The sequence below is a fragment of the Mustela nivalis genome, assembly GCF_964662115.1.
Source record: "Mustela nivalis genome assembly, chromosome: 14".
Taxonomy (NCBI): domain Eukaryota; kingdom Metazoa; phylum Chordata; class Mammalia; order Carnivora; family Mustelidae; genus Mustela; species Mustela nivalis.
The window spans coordinates 91,736,761-91,754,356 of record NC_139033.1 but is presented as its reverse complement, the minus strand read 5'-3'; the positions used below and the strand labels follow the sequence as shown (position 1 = coordinate 91,754,356).

Genomic DNA, 17,596 nt, shown 5'->3' with positions numbered 1-17,596 from the left:
TGCATCTCCTTAGACTGTATTTAATTCTCTAATAGAGATAATAAGATCATACACCCCATCCAACGATGATACGACTACTTGCATATAACCAAAATGTGCTCTTTCCCCAGAGGAGGGTGCGAAATGATAGGGAATGTTCACCTTTCTCCTTGGTATCCTGAATCGTAAATGCTACAACGTAGAGTTAACAACATTTACTATGCTACAAAGTTAGTAAACCTTATGTTACTGGGTAAGGGCATAATGGGGGGGAGGAAGAAAACAAAGTTACTTGTTTAATACACACATACACACGCAATAAAGAGGAAATACTTATGACAGTTACAGTCGTTGTTTCTGTAACTGATCACACATTGCAACTGGTGTTGGTGACTTAGCCTTCATTCCTGAAGGGTCTGGGCCATTAGCAGTCCTGCCTGAATTGTGTTGTTGTAGTTTTCCGTTGACATTAATGACAGGGCATGGTCATATTAAGAGAGGGGATCTTCTGTATTCCATAACATACTCTTCTTTCCCTCCATGATGCAGGAGGTGTCCAGTGTCCCCTGGGCTAGTCAGGATCAGTTACCCCAGCCAGCAAACAACTCCCTTCTTTGCCTGTTGACTCAGAGGCATGAGGAGTCTAAGGCATTGTATATGCTCCTCAGTGAATGAGAGTTCTGGTTACTAGCATACAGTATTGTCAGTCTTTTTAAAACTCTGCCATTCAGATAGTTGTGCAGTGGTATCTCAAAGTGATTTAACTTATATGTGCATGGTGACCAATGACATGGAGTCAATTTCATGTGCTTATTGGTCACTCCTATCTCTTCCTTTATGAAGTGTTCAAATTTATACACACTTTTTTTTTATGGTGGTTTTCTTTTAAAAATTGATTTGTAAGAGGCTTTATTAAAAAGTATATATAAATTGAATGCAAGGCCTTTTTCAGATTTAAATTTTGTAATATTTTATCTGCAGTCTGTGTCTGGTCTGTTTTCTTAAGTGTCTTTTTATTTATTTATTTATTTATTTTTAAAGATTTTATTTATTTATTTGACAGACAGAGATCACAAGTAGGCAGAGAGGCAGGCAGAGAGAGAGAGAGAGAGAGGGAAGCAGGCTTCCTGCGGAGCAGGGAGCCCAATGCCGGGCTCGATCCCAGGACCCTGAGATCATGACCCGAGCTGAAGGCTGCAGCCCAAGCCACTGAGCCACCCAGGCACCCCTCTTAAGTGTCTTTTGATGAACATAGTGCTAAATCTTGATAAAGTCTAATTTATTATTTCTTTTCATGTTCTGCCTAAGAAATCTTCTGCATAAGTATTTTCTGTGAAGATATTCTATACATTTTCTAGAAGTTTTATAATTTTGCCTTTTACCTTTAATTCTATGATCAGTCCCAATTTAATTATTTATAAGAAGAGAGGTAAGGTTTGCCTTTTTTCCCTCCTCATTAGGATATAAGTTTTCCCAATCCACTCATTGAGAAGAGTTTCTTTTCCCAATAAATTGCTCTAGTGCCTTTGTTGAAAATAAGCTGACCATCCAAGTGAAGGTGTTTTTCTGGATCTTTAGTTCTGTTCCACAGATTTAGTCTTATGCCAATACCACGCTGATTACCATGGCTGTGTAATGAATCTTGAAATCAGGTAGTATAAGTCCTTGGACTTCTTTCCTCTTTTTCAAGGTGTTTTGGGTATTTTAGGTTTCTTGCATTTCCATACACATTTAGAATCAAAGCTTGTCAATTTCTTTAAAAAGACTCCAGAGGGGCACCTGGGTAGCTCAATGGGTTACATCCTCTGCCTTCAGCTCAGGTCATGATCCCAGGGTCCTGGGATCGAGCCCCACATCAGGCTCTCTGCTCAGCAGGGAGCCTGCTTCCCCCTTTCTCTCTCTGCCTGCCTCTCTGCCTACTTGTGATCAAATAAATAAAATCTTAAAAAAAAAAAAAGCCAACAGAGTTTATAATGGAATTATATATTGAATTTAAAGATCACTTCTGGGAGAATATACATCTCAGCAATACTGAATCTTCCAATCATTAAACTGAGTAAGTCTTTTTATTTATTTAGGTCTATCTTAATTTCTACCAGTAATATTCTATAGTTTTCAACGTAATAGTCACATATCCCTTATTTATTTATTCCTAAGTATTGCTTATTCTTTGATGTTATTGCAAATGGACTTGTTTTAAAATTGTGTGATTTGAGTATATCAGAATGTCATTAATTCTTATCTAGTGGCATTGTAGCTTGGGGCCTTGCTAAATTCACTTACATATCCTAGTAACATTTTAGATAGGATTTGCTATGTGGATAAGCAGCTTATTTATGAATAGAATCAGCTTTGTTTAAAAAACTTTTTTAAAAGATGTATTTATTTATTAGAGAGGGACAGGAGGGGCAAAGGGGCAGAGGGAGAGAATCTCGGGCAGATTCCCTGCTGAGTATGGAGCCCAACATATGGCTTGATCTCATGACCAATGAGATCATGACCTCAGCCAAAAATCACAAGTTGGACACTTAACCAACTGAGCCACCCAGGTGCCCCAAATAGAATCAGATTTAATTCTTCCTTTCCATTTTGAGTAGCTTTTATTTCCTTTTCTTGCCTTAATGTACTGGCTAAGACCTCTAATAAATTATTGAATAGGAGTAATATTAAACATTTTTAGCCTTTTCTAAGCTGAAATGCTTTGTAATTTGTTCATCTCACAGCCCAGGGAGGTCTTATTGTCATTTTGTATAACATGCATTTCCTTCTTTTTATCATCAATCTCAGTACTTTTGAAATTTCTTTATATCATTTACATAAATTGCACTTACTTTATTTGTGTACTATTTTGTTGTCTGTCCCTTACACCAAATTCGTAAGTGCCATATGGGAAAAAGCCTGTCTTCACCACTATATCCCTAATGTATAGCACAGGGGCTCTTACTGACTCGGGAAATGCCTAGTCAAATCAGTCAGTATTGGTAGAAACTTCTAGCAATTACACAAACTATCTTTCCCAGTGTTTGAGTCTCCTTGGCAAAACCTAGGACAAATACTATTTCTTGCAAGACTTTTTTTTTAAAGATTTAAAAAATTTATTTATTTGAGGGAGAGAGAGAGTGAGATAGGGAGAGAGCATGAGCAGGGGGAAGGGTAGAGAGAGAAGCAGATTCCATGCTGAATAGGGAGCCAGATGTGGGGCCCCATCCTAAGACCCTGGGATCATGACCTGAGCTGGAGGCAAGACCCTGGGATCATGACCTGAGCTGGAGGCATTTAACCCACTGAGCTACCCGTCACCCAAGACTTTTTTTCATAATTTTTCTTTCTCCTTTGAAAATTTTTAAGGAAGTAACAGTTCAGAATTTCTCATAGAAATTCGTATTGATACTTTAAAACATTCTTAATTGATATTTAATAAAATGCAGTGTAAAAGTTCTATTTGCATATTATAAAAAAATTCTCCTTGGTATTTTACAGTACAGTTCTTTCTCCTAATTTTTGCAAAGTATTGTGGTGACAAATTGAGATAGTTTACTTTTTCTGGATGTCATATATACTCAAAAGTTAATCAGTATGCAGGCAGTTTGCAGTGGCCCAAATATAGAAACAAGGGTAAACACATTCCACAGTTATCTAGTAAAGGCAGGTGTTGGATTGCTATTCTTTATTCTTTAAAATCTGGAGAAAAACCATTGATGAAGTGAACCTGTTATTCAAATTATTTCCTTATTTTTGCCTTTTAGCTTTTGTTCTAATCTGAGAGATGCTTCATTTGGGGGTTTTTGTGTGTAATTTAAGTCTATCGAACGGAAATTGCTCTCAGCCTGAAACACAGTGATCTAGAGTTTATCCAAAAGGCAAAACACCTTTCTTCTTGCTGTTCCATTTTAGTAGCAGCTGAGACAGAAAGTAAGGCTTCAATTTGTGTGCAGACATGAGGGAAGTAATGGGGCTTTTTTCCTGCAGTATGTTAGTCATTCTTCTGCTCACCCCACACATTGACAATGGAAATTGCACTAAAGAAGCAGGTAGAAACATTTGCAGTTAGATGTGCATTCATTCAATGCTCTCTCCCTCATCCTCCTTCTTTCCCCCTCCTCCCCTCCCATCTTCCTCGCTCTTCCCTTTTCCTTACTTGTCCCTCCTCTCCCATGTCCCCTTCCTTCCTCCTTCCTTTGTTTCTCCTTCTGCAGTCCCTCTGTATCATGTTCTCGGTCCTGCATATGTAGTAGAGAATAAGACCTTTGTGGCCTTCCCATATGCAGTTTACATTGTTGTGGGGGAGGTCAATATAATAATGAAACAAGCAAACATATATGTGTGATAATTTTTGCTAGTCACAAGTGCTATAAAAGTGTGTCCATGTGTGTCTCAGAGAGAGAAAGAACATGAATGAGAATGCTGGAAGGCCTAAGGGTGGGGGGGGGCGTTTGAGCTGAGCTCTGCAGGTCCACAAGGTAGGGAGCATGTTTTATGAAGTGGGGAAAGTAAGTTGATAACCTTGAGAGCAGATCAGGTTTGGTATTAGAGAGGAACTGGAATGCAGACATGTGGCCTCAGCGCAGGGAGCTTGGGAGAGAACAGTCTGAGAGGCTGGAGGAGAACCTAAGGCCTTGATTCCAGAGAGCACGGTGGGCATGTTGAGCCATTTCCCCTTGAATCCAAGTTAGCCGAAAGGCAGCGGTCCATATGTGGCATATTAGTTCATTTGTCATTTAGATGTCACAAGAACATCTCTTGTATGGTCAAAATAACCTCAGTTCAAATTCTCATTTTAGTTATCTCTCCTCAAAATAGAAAAAGAAATACATCAACCAAAAAGTGACACAACCGAAAAAAGATGAGCAAATCCACAGTTACTGATGGGGATTTCAACAGTCCTCTGTTGGTAATGGATAGAATAAGGAGACAATCATTAAGTAAGGATTTGGATGAGGGACTTGAACAGTCAGACCAACCAACTCAGCTTCATTGCCTTTGTATTTTGTTTAATGAACATTGTACCATATATACTTTTTCCCCCAAGTGCCCATGAAGCATTTACCTAGATGGACCAAATTTGGGGCCACAGCCATTTCGATAAATTTTGGAAGCATTGAAATCATGATGAATATGTTCTCTGACCACAGCAGAAATAACCAGAAATCAATATCAGAAAAATACCTGAAAACCCCAAAATATCAGAACTCAAACTGCATATTTCTGAGTGACTCATGAGTCAAAGAAGAAATGACAAGGGAAATTTGAAATTACATACTTTGACATGCATGAGAATGAAAAGGTAACCATGTCTCTTATTTAAAATGAAAATACAGATGTGCAAATAGGTAGAAATTTGCATCAACTCTATTTGTCTGCTTCCTGAATTTTCTTCTTGCTTCATACGTCAGTCTGTCCTCAGTTCCTGGAGATGAAACGAGCGTGCCCGTGTCCCTGCCATCAGTCCGCACCTGACCCTGGTTATTCTGGCCTTGCCGATATAACTAAGGAGTCCTAATGCTTTCTTAGAGCTCCTCTCAGTGAACATTTACTATTTTCAAAGGTCATCCTCCTGGAACTATGGAGGGGAATTAATGGAGTAGTAGTGTACAGGTTCAAGTTACATGTTTTCTTTCGCTAATTTCAGTTAAAACCTGTCAAAGCTCCTTCTTTTGGCTCTCTCTGTCCTACATAGAGAATTCCAGTCTACCTTCTCCTTACTTCTTAGACTTGTTGCTGAGTCTTTCCTCCAGTTCCCTCCTTTGACTTCTGTTTCTTCCAGCGGTCCTTTCATTCTTTTGACTTTTTTTTTTTTTTTTTTTTTTTTTAAGATTCATCTATTTATTTGAGATAGAGAGAGCACGAGCAGGGAGGGTAGAGGGAGAGGAAGAGAGGATCTGAAGTAGACTACGTGCTTGTGCTGGGGTTGATCTCATGACTTTGAGATCACGACCTGAGCTAAAACCAAGAGTTGACTACTGTTTTGACTTTTTTTTTTTTTTTTTTTGGCTTTTAAATTTGTTTTTGACCTTCTATAATCTCTACCCTCAGTTTGGTATCATCTTGTCACAGTGAACTTCATGTATTCATTTAGGTCTGACTGTGCTGGGCATTAAGCTAGGCAGTTGGTTTGCAAATGCAGGAGGGACTTATAAATCAGGTAACTAGTTGGAGTGTGCTAAGTCTTTGACAGAGCCATGTTGGAAGGGTTATGTAAACATGCATTTGTTCTGCAAACATCTCTCGGACTCCTCCGTGTACCAGGCACTGTGCAGTGGAGTCCGTGTTCCGGGTGTAAGGTGCTGGTGGGTGAAAGGGGAGAAGAGAATAATCTGGGAGTAGGTAGTCTGCTCTGGCACAAGGTGTTTGGTATTTCGAGGTAGTAAGTAGTAAGAGGAAAGCCTGGGAAGGTCATGAAAGTCATTCTGTCTTTTTTTATGGGGGGAGAGATTTTGTCCTGTTTCTGTGTGCATAGTATTTACTAGCTTTATGATTACTCTTACCAACACTTCCCCACTACCCGTACCTCTTATTTCTTTGGTTATTCTTCCGTTTGCTGTAGTGACCTGTGGCTCTAAGCAGTGGTGACCATTGACACTGCTTATCATGCAGTTTTTAAAAGTGGGGGGCGGGCATTGCCAGCAGGGAAGGAACCCAAAGCAAGGAACCAGGTATAGGGTACTCTTACTTTATGTGGAATATTTTCTTCTAGGGTATAATTACCCCTTTGAAATCTTTATTATTACTGTTAATTTTTGAGAGGGAAGGAGGAGTGGGGAGGGACAGAGGGAGAGGGAGAGAGAGAATCTTAAGTGGACTCTATGCCCAAGGTGAGGCTCGAGCTCACAACCCTGAGGTCATGACCTGAGTCAAAATCAAGTTAGCCACTTAACTAACTGAGCCACCCAGGTGCTCCCAAATCTTTATTATTATTTTTGAAGGTAGGAGAGGAAGAGGTTGAAATATAAACATATTACTTTGAAAACACCCTGTGGGGTAAAATTTCAATTTATTGCCCACCCTGAAATTTCTTATTCTTTTCCTTTAGGTTTCTTGCTATTTAAAGATTTCTGTTTGAATGAAATTAATGAAGCTGTGCCTCAGGTGAAGTTTTATGAAGAGGTAAGAAGTTACTGTTTTACTGATGCTTTTATTGTAAAAGCATATGTAGACTGTACTTTGGAAAATACCAAGACTACTGCGTATCTTACAAATATGTAGAAATTCATTGACCCTAATTAGTAGCACAAGGTATAATCTATAGTGGACTAGAGACTGACAACGTCTGTAAAAATCATATTTTCAAGGGCTCTGGAAGCACTGAGGAATAGTTGGGTTAAATCTCCAGAGGAGGGATTATCATTTGGAGAGCCACTAGGATTAGCAGCCATTTGATTTTCTGCAGAAGCTTGCTGATTCTGGAGACATAAGTTGAGGCAGAGGGCCTCCACTGAGTGAAAGAGAAACCACAAACATTTTCTGGTCACACACGGCCAGAGTGACAAATTGGAGATGTGGTGGGAAAGGGGAGTCTCAGGCATACAGCTGGTTTCCCCAGTAAGACATTTGGAATGGAGCTAAAGACATAGGCAAGGAACTTTTGGAAGCCTCACAGCCTCACACTGCTATCTTGAAATCTGGACCTGTGGTGGAAGGAATCTGAAAACAGAACAGGCAAGAGATGAAAACCCTAGGGAGCGGTCAATTGACACTAAAAATATGTAGCTACTTATCACCTGGGGCAGCTACTGAGTTCCAGGTGTGGTGAGCAGACAAGAGTCCAGGTTTGGCCCCAGATAGAAGGCTGCTTTTGGGAGACAGAAAAGCCAGAAGAGGTTTCTGGGTCTAGAGTAAGAAACAAATGAAACTGGAGGAGCCCCAAATGTGTGATTAGTCTCCCTCTCAAGAATTATGTCAAGGAGGCCAATGAGCTATTCTGAAAACTTTCTGCAAGCAGAACTGAGTCTAGTGCAGAAAAAGGCTTCTCAGTGCACTCCATGGAGAGCCACGCCTTAGGAACAAGGGCAAACCAGAGGCAGACTGAGTCTTACAAAAATGGAGACCCAGCCCAGTCCCATCCCATATTGGGTGATGAGCTCTCTCTCCACCCGTGTAGCAGAGTACAAGAGAAGCCTCTGTCCTTTTTTTGCAGGTGGAAGTTATATAGAGAGATCCTACAATGTTTAGCATACAGAAAAAAAATAGTGGACATCTAAGATACAAGATCACATATCTCATAAGATAATAGAAGTAGACTCACAGGTAGCTCAGATATTGAAGTTCGCCGACAAGTACTTAAAAATAACTGTAAATAATTAAAAAAAACCCCAAGCCATAAATAATATGTTTAAGACAATAGAGGAAAAGATAGTCAAAACAGATGGAGGAATAGTGAATTTCAGTCCAATTTATTATGAAGAACCCAATGGATAATCTGGGACATCAAGTATAATATTTAAAACTGGAACCTAAGGACTAGAATCAATAGCAGATTGGTTACAACATAAGACAGGATTAATAAGTAGGCAGGTCAGTAGATAATTTCACACTGAAACGTGGAGAAGAAAGCCTATAAGAAAGAAATAGATGAGGATATTGAGGACATGTGGAATGTGGCTAAAAGGTCTAACATATGTAGAATTGGAATATATAGAAGAAGAGAGTGAATGGGGCAGAAACAATATTTGAAGAGATAATAGTAAGAATTTTACAAAGTGATGAGAACTGCTTACAGACTCAGGGAACTTAGAAAACCCCAAGTAGAATAGCTATGAAGGAAAACTGTCTTTGACTTCAATATAACAGCATAGAAACCAACAAAGAGAAAGTCTTCAAAGCAATGAGAGAGAGTGGAAAAAGACACATTACTTTTAAAGGAGCAACAAATAATATGACTGACTATGACGTCTTAGAAGAAATGGTTAAAACAAACAACAGCAGCAGCGAGACAAACCAGACAGTAAAGTGGCCATCTAAATCATGGCACCAAGCAAACAACACCCCAAACCCTGCCAATCTAGAATTCCATTCCCAGCAAAAATTTCCTTCAAAATGAAGGTGAAATAAAGATGTTTTCAGAGAAAAACTGAGGGAATTTTGACAGTCATGGACCTGCATTACAACAAATACTAAGAAGAGATACTTTAGGCAGAAGGAAAATAATCCCAGATGGAAATGCAGGAAGGAATAAGGTCATCATGAAGGGTAATATGTACATAAAATAAAAATAAATGACTATGCAAAACAATAATGTTTTTAGATTTTAAAATGTATATAAAACCAAAATGTATGATAGTAGGTAAGAAGGGGTTAAAGAAGTTAAAGTGTTTTAAAGATCCTAGGATTATTGGGGAGTTGGATAGTAAAAGTAATAATTTGCATTGATTTGTAATCAGTTAAGGATGCATATTGTAATCTCTAAAGGCAGCTCTTAATAGGATTAAATGTGTATATCTAACAAGTTAAAAGAGGGAAAATGGAATAAAATAATATTGGATTAATTAAAAAAGGAATAAAAGGACATAAGATAGATGAGTCAAATTGAAAATAATAAGATGGTAACTATAAATCCTTCTACATAAGTAATGACATTTAATGTAAATGGACTGCATACTCCCTGGTAAAAGTCTGAATTTGTCTGCCTGAATAAATCACCAAGACACCAATATATACTGCTTACAAGTGACATACTTCAAACAGAAGGATGGTGGAAGATATACAGAGATAAACACCAACCAAAGCAAAGCTGGTACAGCAACACCAGTATCAGACCAAGTGTATGGTAAATGCTACTTGGAGGTCGAGATAATTTCATAATGATAATGGGGTCAGGATCACAATCTTAAACTTGTATGTTACAAATAATGTAACTTCAAAATATATAAAGCCAAAATGGACAGATCTAAAATGAGACAGCTCTGCATTCTTGGTGGGAAACATTAGCACACACTCTTTAAGAGTTTATAGAACAGACAGACAAAAAATTAGTAAGGATTGGGGCACCTGGGTGGCTCAGTGGGTTAAAGCCTCTGCCTTCAGCTCAGGTCATATCTCAGGATCTTGGGATTGAGCCCCACATCGGGCTCTCTGCTCAGCGGGGAGCCTGCTTCCCTCTTTCCCTCTGCCTGCCTCTCTGCCTACTTGTGATCTCTCTCTCTGTGTCAAATAAATAAATAAAATCTTTAAAAAAAATTAGTAAGGATACAGAAAATCTTAGTCAAGCGATGAATAAACTTGACCTAATTGACATATATAGAATGCTGCACCCAGCAAAAATAGAATTTGCCTTCATTAAAGTACACATGGAAGATACATCAAAAGAAAATATTTAACAGGTCCTAAAGAAAGTTCCTGCGATTTCAAGATCAAAATCGTTTGCAGTGTTTTCTGACCACAGTAGGATTAAACTCAAATTTAATAACAGAGTTTACTAAGAAACAATTGTTGGGAAATGAATACACTTGTAAGTAACTTATGGGTCAAAGAAGAAATTAGAACTGAAATTAGGAAATATTTTAGGTTAAAATATATTTAAGAAGTGACATATGCTATTATGAGCATGATGTAGCCTTACCCTAAAGCATTTTAAGAATTATTTATTTATTTATTTATTAGAGAGAGAGAGAGAGAGAGAGAGAAACAGAGAGAGACAGAGAGCATGAGGAGAGCAAGCACAAGCAGTGAGGAAAGGCAGAGGGAGATGGAGAAGCAGGCTTTCTGACCAAGCTGCAAGCCCAGTGGGGGACTGGATCTCAGGACCCCTGAGCTGAAGGGAGATGCTTAACTCACTGAGCCCCCCAGGCATCCTCTAAAGCATTTTAAATGGTCCAAAGAAAGCCAAGCATAATTAGGACTGATACTAGTAGTCTTTGCACAAATTTGAAAATTGGAGGGATATTCTCTCTGGATTATTAATGTCCTTGTAAACTTGACATTTCCCATTAATGTCCTTGTAAACTTGACATTTCCCATACTTTTAAAACTATATTAATGTATTTCCAGGGAGAATGGACAAGATATGATGTACATCTAGCATCATGTATACAAAATAAGCCAAATCCAAAAGGCTCTTACTCACTCTGAAGTGACTTTTATTATTTTGGTCCGAATTGTAATCTGGATGAGTATCACAGCTTGATCTGTCAAAAGAAGTTTCTTTCTCTGTTCGTAAAAGTCTCACCTCTCCCAATTTCAGCAAGTACTAAGTTTCCTTGTCAAATACAGAGAGATCTTTAATAGATATTTTTACAAGGTTGAAACAGATGGGCAATCTACTTGCGTGACTTCTTAAGGACTTCTTGCCAATATGGCGGTGAATACTACTGATGTATTTCCATTTGAACTTTAAACATTAGAGATTCTCTTGGTTGGCTTGCTCCCAGCTCTTCACACCTGTCTTCTGGTTTGGCACACGATGGATCTGGCTTATCAGATTATCTTCTTGGAGGGCAACATCCAAAGCTCCTTAGCAGCTTGCTCTATATTCTTTTTTTTAAAAGATCCATCCAGTGCTCGCTTCAGCAGCACATATACTAAAGACCATCCAGTCTTGGGGCTTCAAATGCAGTTTTCTAAATTAGTACCACCTTTAAGCCTTGAGGTTTTTAATAATTCTTCTCTGCGTCCTTGGTTTTATCAGTTTGAATATTTCTGATGGTTGTTGTATGATCCCAATCCCTAGAAAACTTTTTGTCTGTTATCTTGAAACTCATATTTTATATGTTGTATTTCCACTTTCCTGGGTCCCCAGACTTTTAGTGGTTACCCATTTCCAGTGTGTTAAAGGCCTCATAGCTTATTCTGACATTCACACATCTCTAAATTAGTCATCACCTACCTTCCTCTGTATCTTTCTCTACCTTCTTACAGACACTCCCACTAACCGCTGAGCCCATTCTGTTTCTTTTCGTATGTCCTTCCTCCAGCCTAGAATGCTGCTTTGCCTTCTCAGCCTGTGGAAACCCTAGTTTCGTTTAAGGTCTAGCTCACTTTGTATATTTGCTAACAAGTCTCTCTGGACAACTAGCCCAGTCTTCCATGATGGTTTGCAGTCCATTTGTTGTCTGTAACGCTGTGTAATACTTACTCTATGCCTTCTGCTTCTGTGGCATAATTGGTCTTCATCTTCATCTGTATTTGACTCATAGATAGAAGGCCTAGCTAGCCTCTGGTGCGGCTGTGCCTGTCACTTGCTGTGGGACCTGGGGCCAGTGGTTGAGTCATCTCTGAAGCATCTACACTTTAGACCTGGACCTTACAAATGTGAACAGTACACCGTCCTTGTACCTGAGGAGCACACACGGGGGCACTTGCTGGTTGAGCTTCTATTGCCTCGTCTGTGGAAATAAGGTTAGGAATCATCTCTGGATGCTTCACAGGCTAAGTATGAGGCTCAGATAGGATGCTGGATGGGACAGTCCCTTTCTAAACCGTATCTATAGCATGCTGTTCAGGTGTATGGGAGGCTGCAGCTTAGTGGTTAAAAGTGCCAGCTCTAAATCCAGTCCGCCTGGGCTTGGACTTGGGCTCCACTTGTTACTAACTATGTAAACTTGGGCAAACAAAATTTCTAGCTTATCTATGTGGGTGTCCACAGCTAAGAATGAGGAGGATCACAGTGCCTGTCTCTTAAGGTTGTGTCCATGAAATCAGCTCACCAGAATAGTGACTGACACATAATTATGACTTAGCGTGTTGGTTCTACTACTTTGTTCCATCTAGATTTAGAGGCAGCTTATAAAAATATGTATATATGTCTAAATTTAGAAATAATCTAAAATCTAAAAAAATCTAAAAAATTTAGAAATAAATCATGGAAAACAGAGAATAACTATAAGATCAGAGGCAAAGTTATTCCATAGGATTTTCTTCTTTCATTCAACCAATATTTATCAAACACCAGTGCCAGACATTGCTTGGATGAACAAGACAACGCCCTTGCTCTCCTTGAGCTTCTATTCTGGTTGAGAGAAACAGATGACAAAAAGTAATAAATAACAGGAAATGTATCAGAAAGTAATAACTGCTATGCAGGGTCTGAAGATAGATTCATAACTCAATGTGATGTGGTGTGACTTGAAGGCGGCTGCAGAGTGATGGGTCAAAGACTAATTCTCTGAAGAACAGGCATGGAAACAGATTTGACTGACAAGGAGGCTAGTCTTTTGAAGATGAGAGCAGGGTAGGAGAGAGAGCATTTTCAGCTAAATGTGGCTAAGACATAGCCCCAGATGTGGTGGGAAAGAACTTGGCATGTTTGAGGAACTGAAAGAAGGCCAGAATGGTATGTTCATAGTGGATGAGAGGATTGGGGTAGTATGAGATAAGATCAGGTCGACAAGGGAGACAGGGTTGGGGACCAGAGTAACAAATTCAGGTTTTATTCTAAAGTCCATGGAAAATTGAAGATGGGAGTGTTAAGTGAATAGTCTGTAAATATCAACTAGATTAAGGGAATTGATGTGATAGATCTTCCATGTCTTTACTGGTTTTAGATCTCTTTGTTCTATTAGTTGCTGAGAGAGGGATGATAATGTAGAATTGTCTATTTTTTTTTCTTGCCATTTAAAAAATGTATTTTAAAGCTATGTTATTAGGTGCATATGCATTTATGATTACACCTTTTCATGTGAAATGTCCATCTTCATTGCTTGTGATAGTCTTTGTCTTGAAAATGAATTCACTGGATATTATTACAGCCATTCAGTCTCATTTGCTTATTGTTTTCATGATATATCTTTTCCTATCTACTTTTAACTAGTGTTTTTATATATAAAGTCTGTTTCTTAGAGACAAACATAAAAGTATCTTGCTTACCACCCCTCCCCCATTTTTGACAATCTCTGTATTATAGTGGAGTGATTTTAGATACTGTGTTTATCCTTTGTGGGGTTTGCTGACTTTTGTGAAATCTGTAGATTTGTATCTTTCACCAAATCTGGTAAAATTTGGGCCATTACCCTTAAAGCATTTTTTCTACCTCAATCTCTCTTTCCCTTCTTTCTGGGACTCCAGTTAGATGTATGTCTGATTTTTGGATATTATACCAAATATCACTGATGTCTTATTCAATTTGTCCCCCAAATAATTTTTCTGTTCTTCAGATTGGGATAATTTCTATGGGTCTGTCTTCAAATTCTTTGACTCTTTCAGCATCTCTACTCCACTATTATGTCCATCCATTGAATTTTTTACTTTGGATGTGTTTTTTAGTTCTAAAATTTATTGGTTTTTCTCATAATATGTTTCTGTTGCCAATTTCTATATTTTTATTCATTACATGCATATTTTCTGTCGTGTCTTTAAGTATAGTTTTAAAAAAAATTTTTTTTCAGTGATCCATACTTCATTGTTTAATTCTAATAGCTGCATTAAATCCTTGTCTGATAATTCGAACATCAGAGTCATCTTGGAATGGTCTTTATGATCTGTTCTCTTGCATGGGGACCATATTTTCCTGTTTCTTGATATGTAGAATGATCTTCAATTGTATCTTGTACAGTAGGATTGATACATTGTAGATATTCTAAACTCCATACGCTTCTTCAGAGGGTATTGATTTTTTGTTTTAGCAATTAACTTGGCTTATTCAAATTTCAAAGCTCTGTCTTTTTATACAGTGGGTCGCAGCTAAAGCTCGTTCAGTTGTTTTAACCTTTGCTGGACTGCTTTGGGTCTGCCGTGCTCACATGTCATCATGAGGTCCAGCAGGGATACTGAAAGAGTTTCTACACAGAATTTTGGAGCTCTGCCTGTCTGGCTATTTATTTTCAGGAATATCCTCTCTGACTTTCCAGCTTCTGGTCCATGCCCCTTCCCCATTATGTTTGTGCTTCTGGTCACTCACTAGTGTTTGCTGGTTAGGTTTTATATATATCCAGAATTTACTGTTGTTTTCTCAGGAAGATTGTTCCCTTGGCAGTTCTTTAAAGCAGATTATTATCTGAAGCAGAGCCTGGGTTTATGATAAAATGTAAAGCCAATATGATTGGTTGATTATTAATTGGATATAGGGGTAGGTAGAAGCAGGGGTGCGAGCAAAAGAGTAAGAATCAAGGATGATTATTCCTTTTTTGGCTTAAGCAGTTGGGAGGATGGTTTTTCTCACATTCATGATAAAGAAGGCCGGGGGATGAGCATACTTGGTGGGAGTAGAGAGGATATGGAAATGGCAAATACGTAGTTAGATGTTTAGAGTCTAGAGCTCAGGGAAAGAAGTGAGTACTAGAGATCCCAACTTAGACATCTGAATAGAATTCGTATTTGAAACTGTAGGACTGAGTAGTTTTACCTGAGGGGAATTTATAACAGGTGAAAAAAGGGTGCCTTGGCCCCATGTCCTGAGGGCTTTAGTATTTAGAAGTCCAGCAGAGGAGGAAGAAGCCAAGGGAAACTGAGGAAGAGGAGCCAGTGTCACAAACCACTGGAGAGTGTAGATCACAGAAGTCAAAGAAGGTGAAGAGACCAGTTGAATGCTTGCTGGGGAGTCAGTCAAGCTACAGACGAGAGAGACTCTTGATTGGGCAAGCAGAGGCCATTAGTGGCTTTGCAGGGCCATCTCCCTACAATGGTGGGGAGAGAGTAGAGATGTGGGAGTGGTGGATCAGAAGTGCTTGCTCTGAGGGTTCCGCTCATTCAGGCTGTGTGTTCAGCCGTGAGCTTTGGAACCACTCAAGCAGAAAGGCACTGTGTCGCCAAGTGAATGTGTCTTTTTCTGAACTCTGGCCTCTGCCTGCTCAGGTGACCTGGTCAACCTAACTGCCCAATTAGAGGTGGTGTTTTCCGAGCACAGATTTTAGTAAGACCATCCTGTCTAGGGCTGGTTGATAGGGCTGTGTGTTCTTTGATTAGTGGTCTTCCTGATAACAGGAAGTGGATTTTGAATTACAGCCACAGACACTTAGACACCTTACGCTCTTCCTTTGCTGTTATTCAGGTTGGAGTTTATGTGGCACTAGTCTTTCGTAAAGCACATATTGTGGGTCCAAGTATCATTTGCCCAAGAAACTAGAATGTTCTGTGGCATCAGATTTTTACAGTTCATGGAAAACTTCCATGTTATCAACATTTGTTTAAACAGGTGTCCGCTTGCGTCCTAGGCCCCCTAGAACACAGATCTTGTGTTCCTTTACATTTGTTTTCAAGGATAATAATTCCACGAAGTCTTACTATTTCTTGGGTTTGTTTGCTTGTTTAGGCAGAAATGTTTCCTTTGGTTCACTAACAGTCTACCTGTGTTATCCCAGAATTCTGCATTGGCCTTTGGATCTACCTAAAATTAAAACAACAAAAGAAGTCAACCCAGCCAGATTCTCTGTTTATTTTCTGACTGGACTTCGGATTTTGGTGTCTGGCTTCTGTTGCCACCCAGCTACCATATTTGTGTCTGGCATGGTGTTTGAACTACTGAGATTTGTTGTGTCCTGAATTAACTCATGGGGGTGAAGCCCAGGTCCTTTGGTAATGCTAACACTGCAGGAGATTGCTGCTGCCTTAGAAGAGTCATTTCTGGTTGGATGGCCTATAACCTACTCCAGTCCACCTGCCTTCATGACAGACTTTGGTCTGTTCCAACAAGACTCTGTTTTAAGTCCCAGCAGTCACAGACCTGTGACTGTCATGGTAACGCTGATGACAACAATTCAGGACAGTAATATGGCCCCAGTAATTTCTCTGTGTGTGAGCCAGCTGGCCCTCATCTGGGACCTCCGTATTTTACACACCCCATACCCTGCCGACTGTGCCCCTTCTTTATTAGCAATTCTTATAGGATTTACTGGTTTTGATTTAAAAACTATCAAACCCAGCCTTACTGTAAAAAGGTAACTTTCATTTCTATTTTATCATCCCAGAATAAAGAATACTCAGATATTATGAAAGTCAGTGTCAGCAACTGTCTGTCTGTTGAAAATGCTTTGTTCCCAAAAGTAAGTCAGACAATAGTAATTAGTCATCATATTGAAGATCTTTGCCTCAGTCTTCCTGCTAACTCTGTATTTCATTTGTGTCCTCATTCTCTTATCTTTTGGATTATGAGCATGTCTGTAAATAAATAAAAGCAACTTCTCCGGTCAAGGAGCTTCTCTTATCAGATTAGAGGGTTGGGACCAGTTCTACAGAAGGCAAGTATTTCTAAAGCACATTTTTAATGTTTGGCCTGTCTTAGCATGGCTTCCCTAAGTTACCGGAATATACTGTTTAAAGTAACCTGTTTATTAATACTTTATTATACAGCTGAGGCTCCAACCCGAAAAACCTTTGCTTTCATCTCTGGATTAATGCCTTTCTAAAATATTCAACTGATTTTTTAAAAACATCTCTTTGCAGGAATCTTGACTCTGTGTGTGTGTATTTTTTTTTCCCCCTTCTGTTTTGTAATGTTGTAGTTGAATAAGAACTAGTTGTAGTTGAATAAGAATCCCCATCCTAAGTCTTAGAACAGAATTTCAGCCAGATTTAAGTGCTATCTGCTCTGGAGAGGAGAATTGGCAAGGACGGATGGCCCCTGGCAGGTATATTGTAAGATATTGTAACCATGGCAGTGTTTGTTTTCTAATGTTGTGCTTCTGAATTTAAGTGACGAGGTTCATCATAGGAAAAAACCCATTTGTATGTTTCAAGTTGCATTTAAATTATC

The 17,596-nt window shown here is 39.0% G+C and overlaps 1 protein-coding gene across 7 annotated transcripts in view; it reads left to right on the top strand.

The window, feature by feature from the left end:
* Positions 1-17,596, top strand: part of GRK3 (G protein-coupled receptor kinase 3) — a 118,368-nt gene that overhangs the window by 51,265 nt on the left and 49,507 nt on the right. For 6 of the 7 annotated variants that reach the window (XM_082698797.1, XM_082698795.1, XM_082698793.1 and 3 more), the window contains one exon: positions 7,010-7,083. In XM_082698797.1, the coding sequence (XP_082554923.1) occupies positions 7,010-7,083 (74 nt within the window). Of the gene's footprint in view, positions 1-7,009; positions 7,084-12,107; positions 12,310-17,596 lie in introns of those variants that run through there. The other variant, XM_082698798.1, reaches the window with a different exon arrangement.